We start from the raw sequence: 13,522 nt of genomic DNA, 5'->3' as shown, positions 1-13,522 counted from the left end.
GAAAAAATGAACCATTAAAACTCACCATTTGCATCTGTATCTAAACAATGTATACCGGAGATGGTTTTAATATTTAATTAGGTAAACATATTTGTTTAAAAGATAAAAAGATAAAATGGTGGGTCTGTGTGTTTGTACTTGTAGGTGTGTGTTTGCTCATTTATAAGCCTGTTTACACTAATTAGCGATAAGAAACATATACTTTTTTTATCAGCAACACACATGATTTATCAAGCAGCCACATAAAAAACACACATACTTCATAAAATAGAGAGCATGTTTATATCAAAAACATCATAATGGCAAACATAATGAAATACAAATACATACAAAAGAATGGCACCTTTTTGAACTGCCAACCCGTGTGGGCCAACTGATTAACTCTGTATCAGTAATACTACACTATAGTGCAAATTTAGAACACTTAAAAGGCAATGGTGTGCACTTACAGTACATAAAAAGAAATAAACTTGTACACTCTTAAAAGAAATGTGTTGTCCCTATCTGGACACAGAGATGTGTTAAAAAAAACAACGCCAGTTGTGTTGTTTTCAACACATTCATTTTAAGAGTGTATGTGACACTCAGCTGCTAGAGAAGCATCAGCACAGAACAGCTCCACAGTAAGTCCACACAATAATGTGCTGTTGTAACATAGCCCATTACGTGACTACTGCTCCCTTGCAGTGTGTAACTGTTATTGGATGCAGCATGGTCATTGTACAGATTGAAAAAGAAAACAATCACAATCATTAGACTGTTCCTTTTTTCAGGGACATATAAAGGCATGACTTCAAGAAGACAAGGAGATGGTAAGTGGACTAGGAGGGTTGCACATCTTACCACTCTCTTACACACACACACGGCACTTAGTCAGGTTAGGTAACATATGTAAAATACATGTGCATATGCACACTTATGTATATTGACACACACACGCACACACACACATAGGTGCGCGAGCGCGTGCACACACACACACACACACACAATCCTTGTGTCCTCTGGGTAAGTTATCCAGTTATTTTCCTCTCAGTCAGTCTGGATCTTGGGCAGATTGGCGTATCTGCTGCTTAGTTAGTCTGCTGTGTGTGACTGGCGCTTTGCGCCCGCAAGCTTCTCTGGTGGAGTCATACTATGAGAGAGTCTCTGCTTAGATGAGTGTTCTGTTAAAAAACACCAAATGCCAGACATTAGGGACCCTGTTATCGTGATGGTCAAGCTCGATTAGTCAGGTATGTCAGTGAGTTGTGAGGATCCACGGCAAACATGCAGCTCATGCTCGGTTAGTAAGGTCTGTTAGGTCATGTGTTATGTACATTTAGACAATTATAAAACAATAACATGAACAAAATAAAATACAAATAAAAATGCTAACCAATTATGACAGTGCTAAAAACACAGAAAAATCAAATCAACTTGTATATTCACAATATAATCTTAATATATAATCTTTTATATTCAATAGATAATTTCTGTTCATACAGTAAATGACTACAGTGGTAAAAAAAACTTTTCAATAAGACACATAGAGTTTGGCAACACACACAGATCAAATTTACAGCATAACTGGTGCAAAAAGTTATGTCCACTTCCTATTTTGGCTTAGAGGCCTCTTATAACCTGACTAATGTTAAGATGCTGGTTATGCGACTCTGAGGTAAGAGCATCAGATATTTCCTATTTCGTCAAACTCTAGCCCAGGGCTGCTTATAGTTGGTCCTGTTTATTACACAGAGTAACCTGCTATTCCTGAGCACTAAGGACTGACCTCCTGCTTCCTCCTGCTCGCAAATGTGAGGTACTGTAGGCTTACTTTCTGATAAGGCTGCTGAACTGATGCTGAAGATTGAACATCTTGGATGTGTAGCTTTAATACAGAAGGCATTCCTGCATATCTGAAGCTCTGAGTTTTTGCTGGTGTCTTCAGCTCCATAGCAAGGCATCTTTAAAGCTTAGCTTTTACAGTAACTCGAGGCCGCCAATTCGGATGGCCACCTTCTCCTACAGATAACTCACCACTTTCCTGGACTTGTCACGGTCATCACGCCGCTCCTGCAAGGTGTGGGCCATGCTCTGCCCGTTAGCGGGCCGTGTGTACGAGAAAGGCTGCGTACTGGGGTCCACAGTCCGGTAGCGATCGGGCGGTTTGGGTGGACTGAGGGCCCGGTTCCGCTCAAGCACCAGCTCCGTGTACGGAGGCAACGGGTCATCCTCCTCAGGCCTGTTGCTGGGCGAGCGGCTGTAGTAGCAGTCGCTGCTCTTCTTGGAGCTGCCCTTGGAGGGCGTGTCACTGTCGTCCCCCTCCCCCCGCGCCCCCCTCCCGCCCCGGGCCTTGCGCTCCAGCAGCGTGTTCAGGAACGTGTCGTCGTAGGAGTTGCTGCGGGGCCCGCGCCGCTCGCTGTCGGCCGTGTCCCGCCGCTTCCGCGGTGACGGCGGTGGGCTATGACGGCTGTGCCAGCCACCGCTGCCACCGCCGTCATCATCCCGGTAGCGCCGGGCGAGCCGGCCCGATAGGTCGGATAGTTGTCCCGTGGCCTCAGCTCCAGGTCGTAGTCGCGCTCAAGGTCTCTGGCCTCGCCCCGGCGGCCATGATCCCCGTATGACCTGGCAAACTCTTCTAGCTCGTCCAGAGAGCCAGTGCGCCCCCTGGTGCCGAAGGCCTTCCTCTGCAAGTGCTCCGAGCGAGGGTTCCACCTGCAGTTGAGGATACAGTTAACGTAGAAACCCAGATAGTGTATAGTGTAATAACAACAACATACACACACAACTACATGCATGCACACAAAAACGCACACCCAAACACACCTGCCATCATGGTGCTCCTCTGAGTGGTTGCTGGGGTAGCGTGTGGACCGGTGTCCATGGGAGGTGGAACCCGTCCGGACACGCGGCTCATCATCAAAGTCACTGATTGGTGGAAGAGCTTTCCTCTGCACCTGCCGATAGGTCTGCCGGAAATCTGTATCGCCCTCGTGCAGAGAGCTTAATTCTGATACACTTCCAGCAGCTGAAATGTAATGTGCAATTTAGGACCGTGAATTCCACAGTTATGATGACACTGTTCTCTCTTTATATTCCAGTGACTCAAAATGACTCAACACGCTATGTTACTCTTGAGTGATGCAACAGTCAAACCAAAGATCCTTGATTACTAGCTTTAACCCTCTCTGGTCAAACTGCCTGACTCTACAAGACTTAGGAAGAAAACATTCCATCCTAAAAGTCACTGTAGTGGACTACTGATATCAAGGTCATGAACACTTGAAAATGTTCAGTACTTGTCTATGGACGGGTACAGTGACATTCACTTGACAGACATGACACACGTAACAAAATGCATGCAAATCTATAGACAAAGGCTAGAGAGTATGAGAGTGGAGAAAGTGATAGTGAAAGGGTGGCATGGGCCATAAATGCAAACGTTTCACCTGACCTTTGATCTACAAACAACCCGCCCCCCACACACACACAGCTACTGCTACCACTCACACAGACTCGTGCACAAGCAAATCCACTCTCTTTATCCTCTCTCTCTCTCTCTCTCTCTCTCTCACACACACACAAGGTCACATGATTGCAAAGAATTAGGCTAACTCCACACAGGCTTACATTTATGGTTTGTCATCGGGGTGGGCTGGAACTGTGCAAGCTCCTTCTCTATGTAGTACACAACCTTCATAGAGTCCTGACCCTGACTTGACTGGAGTCGATAACCACTGCGCACTGTGGACACACACAGAGACTAGATGGACTATAAGTAAATTCTCTTTCTTTCTCTCTTCTCGCCCCCCTCTCTCTCACACAAACACACACACACACACACACACACACACACACACACACCTCTGTGTCCGTCATCCACAACCTACTCACTTCACACGGTGGGCTTTTCAGACATTCACACAGTCAGCCACTCCAGATCAAACATCACTTTTATGAGGTCAACTGATTTTCCCTGGCTTTCAGCCCTCTTACAGAAACCATACTAACCAATTGTCACCAGTATTTTTTCTTAAAATAAAAAACACTGAAATATAAAAGATACTACATCATGTGATTTAAGAAAGAGACTTGAAAAGAGACACATAGTTAGAGGATTAAGATGAACTTGAATGACAATCTACAATGATGTTAGTGAAAATTAGTATTGGACTGAATTTTCGGAGTAAAGGACTGACCAAATGGACTAACCTACAAAGCCTCACTATAGAAGCTTAGCTTGATAAGCAGACTGACTGGGGTAGGAGCCTGATCAGGACCCCACACCACAGGAAAAGAGGCTCACTCACCTCCAGGGCCGCTGTGGTCCACAGACGGGGGGACGGAGGCCATCTTGGACGGAGGCTCGATTATAGAGAGGGAGGGCTGGGGGACGATGGTGGGGACGCCAGGCAGGTAGTAGGGGGCATACATGGGGATGGGGGTGGGCTGGGTGCTCTTGATCATCTTTCCTGCCTCGTACACTGGAGCGCAGCACATCACATTGTCATCAGTGGTGCACATGTATAATGACACTGACATGGGTGTGTTTGTGTTTGGGAGTTCTGTAATACCTTGCCACCAGTGAGTTGGGGCTATAAAAGTTTATTAAAAGTGAGTTGGGGCTATAAAATATAAAACACTTTACTTGGATAGTCCGCCCACAGACTGTAGATACAAATGCTCAGACATTATTATGTTAAGTGCTCCAAATGTAAAGCACTTTGAGCTGCATTCTGTGTATGAAAGGTGCTATACAAATAAAGCTTATTATTATTATCATTAATAATAATAATAATAATAATAATAATAATAATAATAATAATAATATCAACAAACCATCTGTTGACACTATGTGGACTACAGTTTGTGGTTAAGGGTTGGATCTGGTTATATTGATGTTCAGTAATTGTGATTCAGAAATTCAGAATTGTGAAATTCAGTAAGTGGGGGCAGTCGTGGCCTACTGGTTAGCAATTCGGACTTGTAACCGGAGGGTTGCCGGTTCGAACACAATCAGTAGGCATGGCTGAAGTGCCCTTGAGCAAGGCACCTAACCCCTCACTGCTCCCCGAGCACCGCCGTAGCAGGCAGCTCACTGCTCCGGGTTAGTGTGTGCTTCACCTCACTGTGTGTTCACTGTGTGCTGAGTGTGTTTCACTAATTCATGGATTGGGATAAATGCAGAGACCAAATTTCCCTCACAGGATCAAGAGTATATATACTTATACTTAATTGTTCCACAAAAATTGTACATACTAAACTTGAATGGTAAGAGATCATCTCTGCGGGCGGACTATCCCAGTAAAGTGTTACGCCTCCACAGAGGCTTACTCAAAGAAACCACGAGCCCTATTAGTCACACCACTATTTGTGCAGCTCTTCAGCATCTGTCTATATGGCTGTCATTCAGCCATCCGCTATGTGTCATTCTACATCTGTCTCTCCATTAGTAATGTGTTTAACTACTTTTTGGTGTAGATTAGCTCATTACCTGTATGTAAGTATTGAAATTGATATTGCTTATATTGTATTATAATAACATTAGAACTATAACAGCCTCAGGGTATACCAGGGCTTTACATATATACAAATATAAATATAAGGTACCTGTACACACATGCAGTATATACCAGTTTATTTATCTGTGTACATGTTAATGTGTGTGTACATGAAATATATTTATATGCCTTGTGTGGTGTGTATGTATGTATGTGTCTCTGTGTGTGTGTGTGTGGGTCACTCACGATGGCGTGGGCAGCAGCAGGTTTCTGGACAGCAGCAGCAGCGCACGTAACAGCAGCAGGAGTGAGGGCAACACTGGCACCAGCAGATGCCCACCAGTAACAGGAAGAGGATGCTGCCCAGCACTACAGCCCCCACAAACAGCCACTCTGGAACAGACACACGCCAGCAGGCGGAGCCCATCATTACAACACCACTCACATGGAATGGAGCTCTGCATTTCTAAACCTACTAAATCAATTAGACTAATAAACACTAAGGTGTTATAGACTACCTACAGATGATCACATTATAAACCATGTTAAGAACTTATAACAACTATTTTGGACAGGTGATATTTATAAATTGTTCAATTATTTTAGTTTGAATTTCAGAAAACACTCTTCAGAAAAGAGTAAATTTCAGAGGTCTCCGTAGGTCTCTGTATCCAGGTAAAATGTCAACAAAACAATTCTTGTCAGGCACTCAGATATGTCCTCAATAGGCCACTGTATTTCTCTTTTCTGATCTCTTAATCTTGAGCTGATGGGCTGGGGTGTGGATGTTTGCCTCTGATGCTATCTCAAAAAGTTGGGCAAACCCACCACCATAATGAGGGACTTCCTGTTATCTAACTCACTCCAATCATCCCTTGTGCATTTGATATTCTACCGACAAGGGTCTACAATGCAATACATTTAATAAATACCACAAGCTAATCAGCTATTGGCACAGCAAGCGAGTGTCCTGTGTTTGATTGAAAACGTTAGTCTTATGGCTCATTAGTGGCTTACTCTATAGAGCTGGAGAGAATGAATCACAGAGGCATAGTGAGAAGAGAGCCAGTGGAGGGGAAACTGCAGCACTCCTAGCAGGCAGCAGCAGAAGAGAAACTGCTGGAGAGAGCAGGAGAGAGGAAGGGAGAGAGGAAGCAGCCATACCTGGCATTATCTCCATATCAAACTCAGGCAGGATATCGTCCAGCTCACCTGTCCTACCTAGAGAGAAAGGGAGAGCACAGGTGAGCGGCGGCCGACAGGCTGGCAGCGAAGAGATAAAGGGCAGAGGTCAGACTCGGCAAAAAAGGGCGAACAGGAGGAGGAAGTGATGATGCAGAGAAGCTTGTGATAGAGCTTGACTATCGAGAGTTAGCGAATAAACAGAATGGCAAGAGTTTCCCTAAAAACAGATTCAAAGAGAAATTCTAAGCATTCAAAGAAACGTTACATCATGCATACATGCAACAAAGAATGTTCTATTTCAGTGTATGGGTGATGTTTTTTTTTAGGTGGAACTGAATCAGCATGTGTAAGTGTTGTGAATATGATCAGAACCTACGCTTGGAATGACTTCTCTGACAGTAAGGGCAAGTGTTAGGGTTCAGAGAGCAAAGTATCCTCTCACAAGCAGTGAAACTAATTTTAGCTGAGAGGGAACTAGAGCAGGAGCACTGATGCTTGTTTGATGTGACACCGTAAACAACACACTTGGACTGTGTGGATGAGGCATGTCTGGCACCACTCATTTTAGTCTCAGGCTTGCGTGAGCGCTTCATTTTACTCATGCTTATATGACATCCATGAAACACCTGTAAGAGACACCACCTATCTTTAGCTCATCTGCTCACCAGAACATGCCCTGCCGAAACACACCAGTCTCAATGTGAGCCAACAGCCACAGTAGGTAAATGAGCTTTTCTTCAGATTTCTTAATTAAAATACTTGTCAGCAACCAGGATAAATCCAAAATGAGGTCCATGGCATTTCACACTTTGCTATTATTTTTCCCAGGTTTGGTGGCAGCAGGTAGGAAGTTGTTTGTTCCTGGGAACTTTTGCAGTAGGGTTATATTTAGCCCCAACAGCAGATCCGGTTCTACAGATGGTTGTGGGGCCCAGAGAGGCTTGCCATGGGGACAGGCATAGGAGCGTGGGGGGGGGGGTAGGGGGCAGGGTGGAAAGGGTACAGTTTGAGCACACAAAAGGGGGGCAGACATGGAGGAATTATGGGTCTAATTAAGCACTCCCCCACTCATTAGTTTTCAGGCAAATGGAGGTTATGGGAGCGTCATCTCCACGGCAACAGTGCCGGCTTTGTTAGGAAGCTATGGGTGTCCTACCTGACTGTCCAATCAACACTGGACAGACAGAGATCCTTCCTTCAATCCCCTCCCACTATGACTGGATCAGGACTTTGCAAGAAAGGGTCACTCCCCAGAGAGACACATATTCTCACATAGCTAATGACAACAGAGAATTGTCACAGTTTAAACTGACCTCAATGTTGCTAATGTTCCCAAAAACAGGCAGCTAAAAAACACTCCCACAGAGCCAGGAGAGAACACAGTCATCCTCCCACCTCATCTGAGTGTTATCAAAACCCTTACACTAACAACATTAGTCAAAGTGGAAGAGCTAGCAGCCCAAATCTAGCTGGTCTTATCTCCTGATGACATGCACCCATAGATAGCAACATTTTCCTCCCCAAAAAACACCTGGCTTACTGCTGAATGTGCCATAGATACTGCAATGCGTCACCTTGATATAATACATACACAGTTGTAACTATCTGCCATCTCCATGGTGCAATGACTGTTTGTGAATTTAAAAGCAGCTTACTCAATTCAACCGCACATGATGCCCCCCTCCTCACCTCCCCCTGTTCCCCCACCCACCACCTCTCCCCCTGACTGCTGTAGGACACAGGCTGGTTAGCTGTCATTGCAGATTTAAGCTCTAGTCATGTCACTGCTGAATAAGCTGGCGTGAGGGAGAGAAATAGCCACATGCTCAACCTCTCAGTCATCAGCAGCGAAACTGGAGAGTCTCAGAAAACACTGAACCTGAAGCCCAGAGGTAGACATAGACCGAGAGCGAGAGCGAGAGAGAGAAAGAGAGAGAGAGAGAGAGAGAGAGAGAGAGAGAGGGAGAGAGGGAGAGGTCACACGGAACAGCAGGGGGAGAAGTAAGGGAGGGGGAAGAGTAGATAAGGCAGAAAGAAAAAGAAAGAACCAAGCGCTAAAAGGAGAGGCCGATGACTAAAGGCATTCTAAAAGGAGAGGCCGATGACTAAAGGCATTCTAAAAGGAGAGGCCGATGACTAAAGGCATTCTAAAAGGAGAGGCCGATGACTAAAGGCATTCTAAAGGGAGGTTTCAGTCATCTGATTGTACTGTAACTGCTGAATCAACCTGTTGCTCATTCAGACAAAGAAGTCACTGATCATCCCAACCCTTTCCTCAGTCAATTATGACTTGATTACTCAAGCCAGGAAAAGCTTGTTACATTTGTCAAGAGTTTACAATAATTCCCTCAAGATCCTGTCCCAAAGTCTGTCCTTCTTTGTCTCCCTCCTGCCCCTCTGTCCACCTCATCTTTTTTAGACTCCACAACAGAAGTCTTTTGGCCTCGCAGGAGCCCTCGGTTTCCATGGAAATGGCTTAAGAAGTGGCTTACATTGCTCGAGTCAATAACTACGAGCTATTTTTCTTTTGTCTGGCGAGGAGGGTCCTTGGAATTCTGTCTGTGCGGCCATAGCAGTGAAGCCAGGCTACATGTGGCTCTCCTGGGCTATACAAACATACCTTCCCCTGCCTCTGATATGGGGCGGCTTCACTAAGCTACACTGGCTTTAGCGGGGACGCAGAACAATAGAGGCTCTCTTTGAGGAGCGGAGCCCTGCCGAGAGGCATGCGCCATTCAGCAGTCGTCATGGCAGCTCTTGTAAGGGCCCTTCGGAACGCAGACACTGGTGCCGATGAGGGCTCCGCAGTTTGTACTCCAACGGCCACAACGACAAAAAAAAAACAACAACAAAAACCTTCCAAACAGACAGGAGTGTGCATGTGCATACACACACACACACACACACACACACACATACAAAAACATGCAGCATTTTGTCCTCATTTAAGACCAACAAACAACGCCTTCAGTGTGTTAGGGGGTAGCCGCCGTGTGCCATGATCCAGATCCTGCCCATCATTGAACAAAACAGGAGTTGCAGGAGGAAGGAAGAAAAAGGGGAAGATGCAAGGAATGTGGGCTATCTAGATAGCAGGGTCAGAGGAAATGGCCTGCGGGGTCAGTCTACCGCTAAGCACTGCAAGCAAACACTCCCTCAGACCAGCCGACGGAGTTTCCTGTCCGAAATAATGACTCACTTCCTCAGGCGACTCACCCATTACAAGGAGCTCCACATACGCTTCGTTCTGGCCCACTACATCGTCGGCGATGACCACCTTGCAGTAGTACACGCCGCTGTCTCCCCATTGCAGCTCTCCGATGCGCAAGTCCGCCTCTGCCAGGGTAAGGTAAACAAAGGCCAAAGGTCATTCAGATATGAATCAATGAAACAGCTCCACACACAAAGACAGTAATAAATAACGCTGGTTATTCCACAACCTTTTCCACTATGTTAGACAAAGAAAGACCTAGGGGTTGGCGGGAGAGATAGGAGAAGAAGGACGAGAGTGTTTACTTGTGATAAGGGCAGTAATACTGGGTCTGGGTGAGTGAGGTTGTGTCGTGGGGGTATCTGTTTAGAGTGTTGCCTGCTCCTTTGTGCCGCAGAGAGAATACAGACCTATTTAGGGGAACAGGAAAAGCCAAGCACAATCGGCTATGTTTCCTGCTGGGGGGAGTGAGCATGTACACTCACTGCCCCAGTCTTTGCTGGAAAGGGATATTTCTCCCTTGTTCACACAATGCAGCTGTATGTGCTTATAATCTTTCTCCAAAGGAACAAGAATACGTAAAAAAGGTCCCACTGGATCATATCCCAAACAACAGGAACTGAGGTCACTGCTTAGAATAAGCACTCATTTCATCTGCCTATGCATATTTATTTATGTGTGTGTGTTTTAATGTTCACAAGCAATTTTGAAAGCAGCTAAATTAGTTGGTACACAAGTGAATAAAGAGCCATTACGGTTGATGATGGAGATGTCTCTTCCCTTGTACTGTGGCGACAGCGTCTGGGAGGCCCCCTGTCCGGAGGCCACGATGTGGACGGTGCGGGTGCTGTCTGCACACTCCAAATGGGACTTGGAGCCCAGCTCGGAGGCGCGGACCCCCAGGGACTCGGGAAAGGAGAAGGAGTCGCGCGTGCGGTCTGTGCAGTAGGACTTGTACCACCACTGCACCACGGCCTTCTGGGTGGAGGGCGTGGAGTACTGACACGGGAGCACCACCGACTGGAAGAGCGTGGCGAACTTCTTGTTCTCTCGCACCAGCACGTCAACACCATCACAGCTCAACGCTGATGTAGGGGGAGAAATAAAGAAAGAGTGGGAGAGAGAGAGACGTTAGATCAAAGTTCAGACACATAATGCATTAAATCATACTGCCCTTCATTTGATCATAACAGACATGAGACAATATAATCAGTATACAAAGGATGATAGATTACTGATCCATAAACTTGAAAAGAAATAGTGTTGGAACTGAGGACCCCCTCACTCTGAAAGAATCAGATCTAGTTACAGGCTTGTGTTTTCATATTTATCACCCCGTCAAACTGTGCCTCCTTTCTTCCTGTCAAAGAGGAGGCCTTGTCAACAAGTACTCTTTATCTTCAAAAGATCAGAGAGAGGAGAGTGTGTCTGAGAGAGAGAGAGAAATGAGTGATAAAAACACCAACGCCCAAAAACATCTGGCCCAAGTAATCCGGGGTGCTTTTCTAAGACTTGTGTGTGGGAGAAAGCGGAGCAGTGAGCTGGACAAAATGAGGAGTGCACTGGCCTGATCTCCTCTCCTGAGAGGTTACATTCCACTGTGTGTGGGGGGTGCAGAGAGGTATGAGGCAGTTGGGTGTGGGGGTAAAAAAGTCAGACAAAGATAGAAAGAGAGAGAGAGAGAAGTAATAGATGTGGTGCAGTGCTTGTCATCATCCCTCAAACGGCCCATCTGATTGGAGTTGAGGAAGCAAAGCCTAAACCTTCCCAGAGGAGAGGAAGTGTGTGACGCATGTTCACTACAGATACTCAACAAGGGCGTTTGTGCTGAAATTCAGCCATCAGTCATTTCTCAGAGGTAGTCCAGATCTGGAATGCTGCAAGGTTTATCTAGTGCATTGGCTATTGAGAAAGGAGATGACTCTAAATGGGAGACAGAACAGGTTGGCAAGACGGTAGAGTTCAGTACTAAATTTTCACTTGCAGGGTTGTCCAGTCCTTCCCTTTGTCCTTTTGTTCCCTGTTCTGACTCATTGTTTGGCATTAGGGAAGACCCCCTCCTTTTCCCACCCCTCCAAAGGATCCTGTGCAGGAGGGGTAGTTGAGGGGGGAGACAAAACTACTAGCCAATGAGATAAACTCACTGGCCTAGTCAGGCATGAACACCCATTTGCCCGTTAGAGATTTAAACCAAGCCATTTCAAATATGCCAGTCTAGCTCACAGCAATAATACAAGTCTCTCACCTCTTCCAAGTGAGGTAGAAACCCTCCAGCTGTTGCTATCTAAGCTTCCTTCATAACAATGTAAATGGATACCTCTGTGTTCAAATAAGCAATACTTAGATTGTTTTACCTTTAGAGTTTATATTAACACTTTCAGAGCGTTCATCTCCAAAAGAGCTTTACATCTTCCATTTCAACCTAATGGAAATTTTCATAGCAAACAGTAACCTCTAGTAATCTGATAGGCCTCTGTAGAAATGCAACATTCAAGATCAAGAATGTATCGAAAGCTGGAATGAAAAGCAGCATTCCAACAGTTAAGCTGGGCGACTGTGTTCCTTAATTAAAGATTGGTGGAAGACCAGTCAACACTCATCATATAGGCCAAATAATTCCTCAGTTCTCAAATTCAAACTCAATTTATAGTCAAAACTCTAGTAGGCTACCGACTCGAAAAATGAAACTTAACGGGAGATAACGGTAGGCCCCCTATTGGAAATAGGTTATCCTAGGCTAGGCTACTTTTAAATTAATTCGTCCTTGAGTAAGAGGCAAACGGCAAAGGCTATGAAGATATGACCCCACTTACAACTTTATTAGGCTATATCAACCAGCATAAACAAAAAAAAAACGCAATGGCCTACGTTTAGCCTATTCTGTGCTGCTTGTTTTTGCTGGTCAACAGAAAAAATACAGAACCTTTAGCCTGCGGTCGATATTAAACATGACAATTAAAAATAAATTCTCTACATCCATTAAATCACTGGTTACAAGAACTTCAAGACAAAGATATTTTGACGACAACTGGAATCAACCTGTTGCGCGACCTGCTCGATTTAAGGATTTTGAATCGACACCGAAAATGACAAACTTACCAAAGAAAAACATTAAAAGTATCCAACTCAACGTCAAGGCCATTTCCGAATAATAAAACGGACATTTATAGAAGTTCAGTCCATCTCATTCTCAAACCGCGTTCCACCTCATTCTCAGGCTCTGTGCAGGAATAAGCAAGACGCAGTCAATCCAGGACTAAGGACTATACCACTTCAAAAACAGGGGTGCTATATGGCTTCAGCAAGGACCGTGTGGGTAAAATATCCTACCCACCTCACCATTTAAAGACAACAATTGCAGGCCTACAGGGCAGTGTTACAGATGTGGTGATTTCAATGGGCAATCCACACCTGCACCTAACATACAATGTAGCCTATATAAGTGTAGCCTGCTAAACTATGAAAACGACCCCCTACTTGTGATAGAACAGTCTTGAATTTACAGAGTGCAAGATTTTCATAATCAGGTATTATAGGCCTAACATAATTGCACAGGGAAACAAAATACGCCGCCATCTCCTGAGAAGGTTTGATAAACGTCTACAAGTTTAAAATCTTGGAATCCCATTCTCATTCCAGATGA

At 45.2% G+C, this 13,522-nt stretch overlaps 1 protein-coding gene across 1 annotated transcript; it reads right to left on the bottom strand.

Moving 5' to 3' along the window:
- Window positions 1-259: 259 nt before the first annotated feature.
- LOC125292429 (immunoglobulin-like domain-containing receptor 2) lies at window positions 260-13,513 on the bottom strand. Its single transcript, XM_048239706.1, is given in 11 exon segments — window positions 260-1,166; window positions 2,020-2,502; window positions 2,505-2,697; window positions 2,809-3,010; window positions 3,613-3,726; window positions 4,293-4,466; window positions 5,730-5,876; window positions 6,648-6,704; window positions 9,885-10,004; window positions 10,635-10,964; window positions 12,979-13,513. Coding segments are annotated over 11 exon segments (1,899 nt in total). The 5' UTR covers window positions 13,022-13,513; the 3' UTR covers window positions 260-1,130.
- Window positions 13,514-13,522: the final 9 nt, after the last annotated feature.

This window comes from Alosa alosa, chromosome 3 (assembly GCF_017589495.1).
Source record: "Alosa alosa isolate M-15738 ecotype Scorff River chromosome 3, AALO_Geno_1.1, whole genome shotgun sequence".
Classification (NCBI taxonomy): domain Eukaryota; kingdom Metazoa; phylum Chordata; class Actinopteri; order Clupeiformes; family Clupeidae; genus Alosa; species Alosa alosa.
The sequence above is the reverse complement of the archived record's forward strand: the minus strand, read 5'-3'. Positions and strand labels throughout refer to the sequence as shown.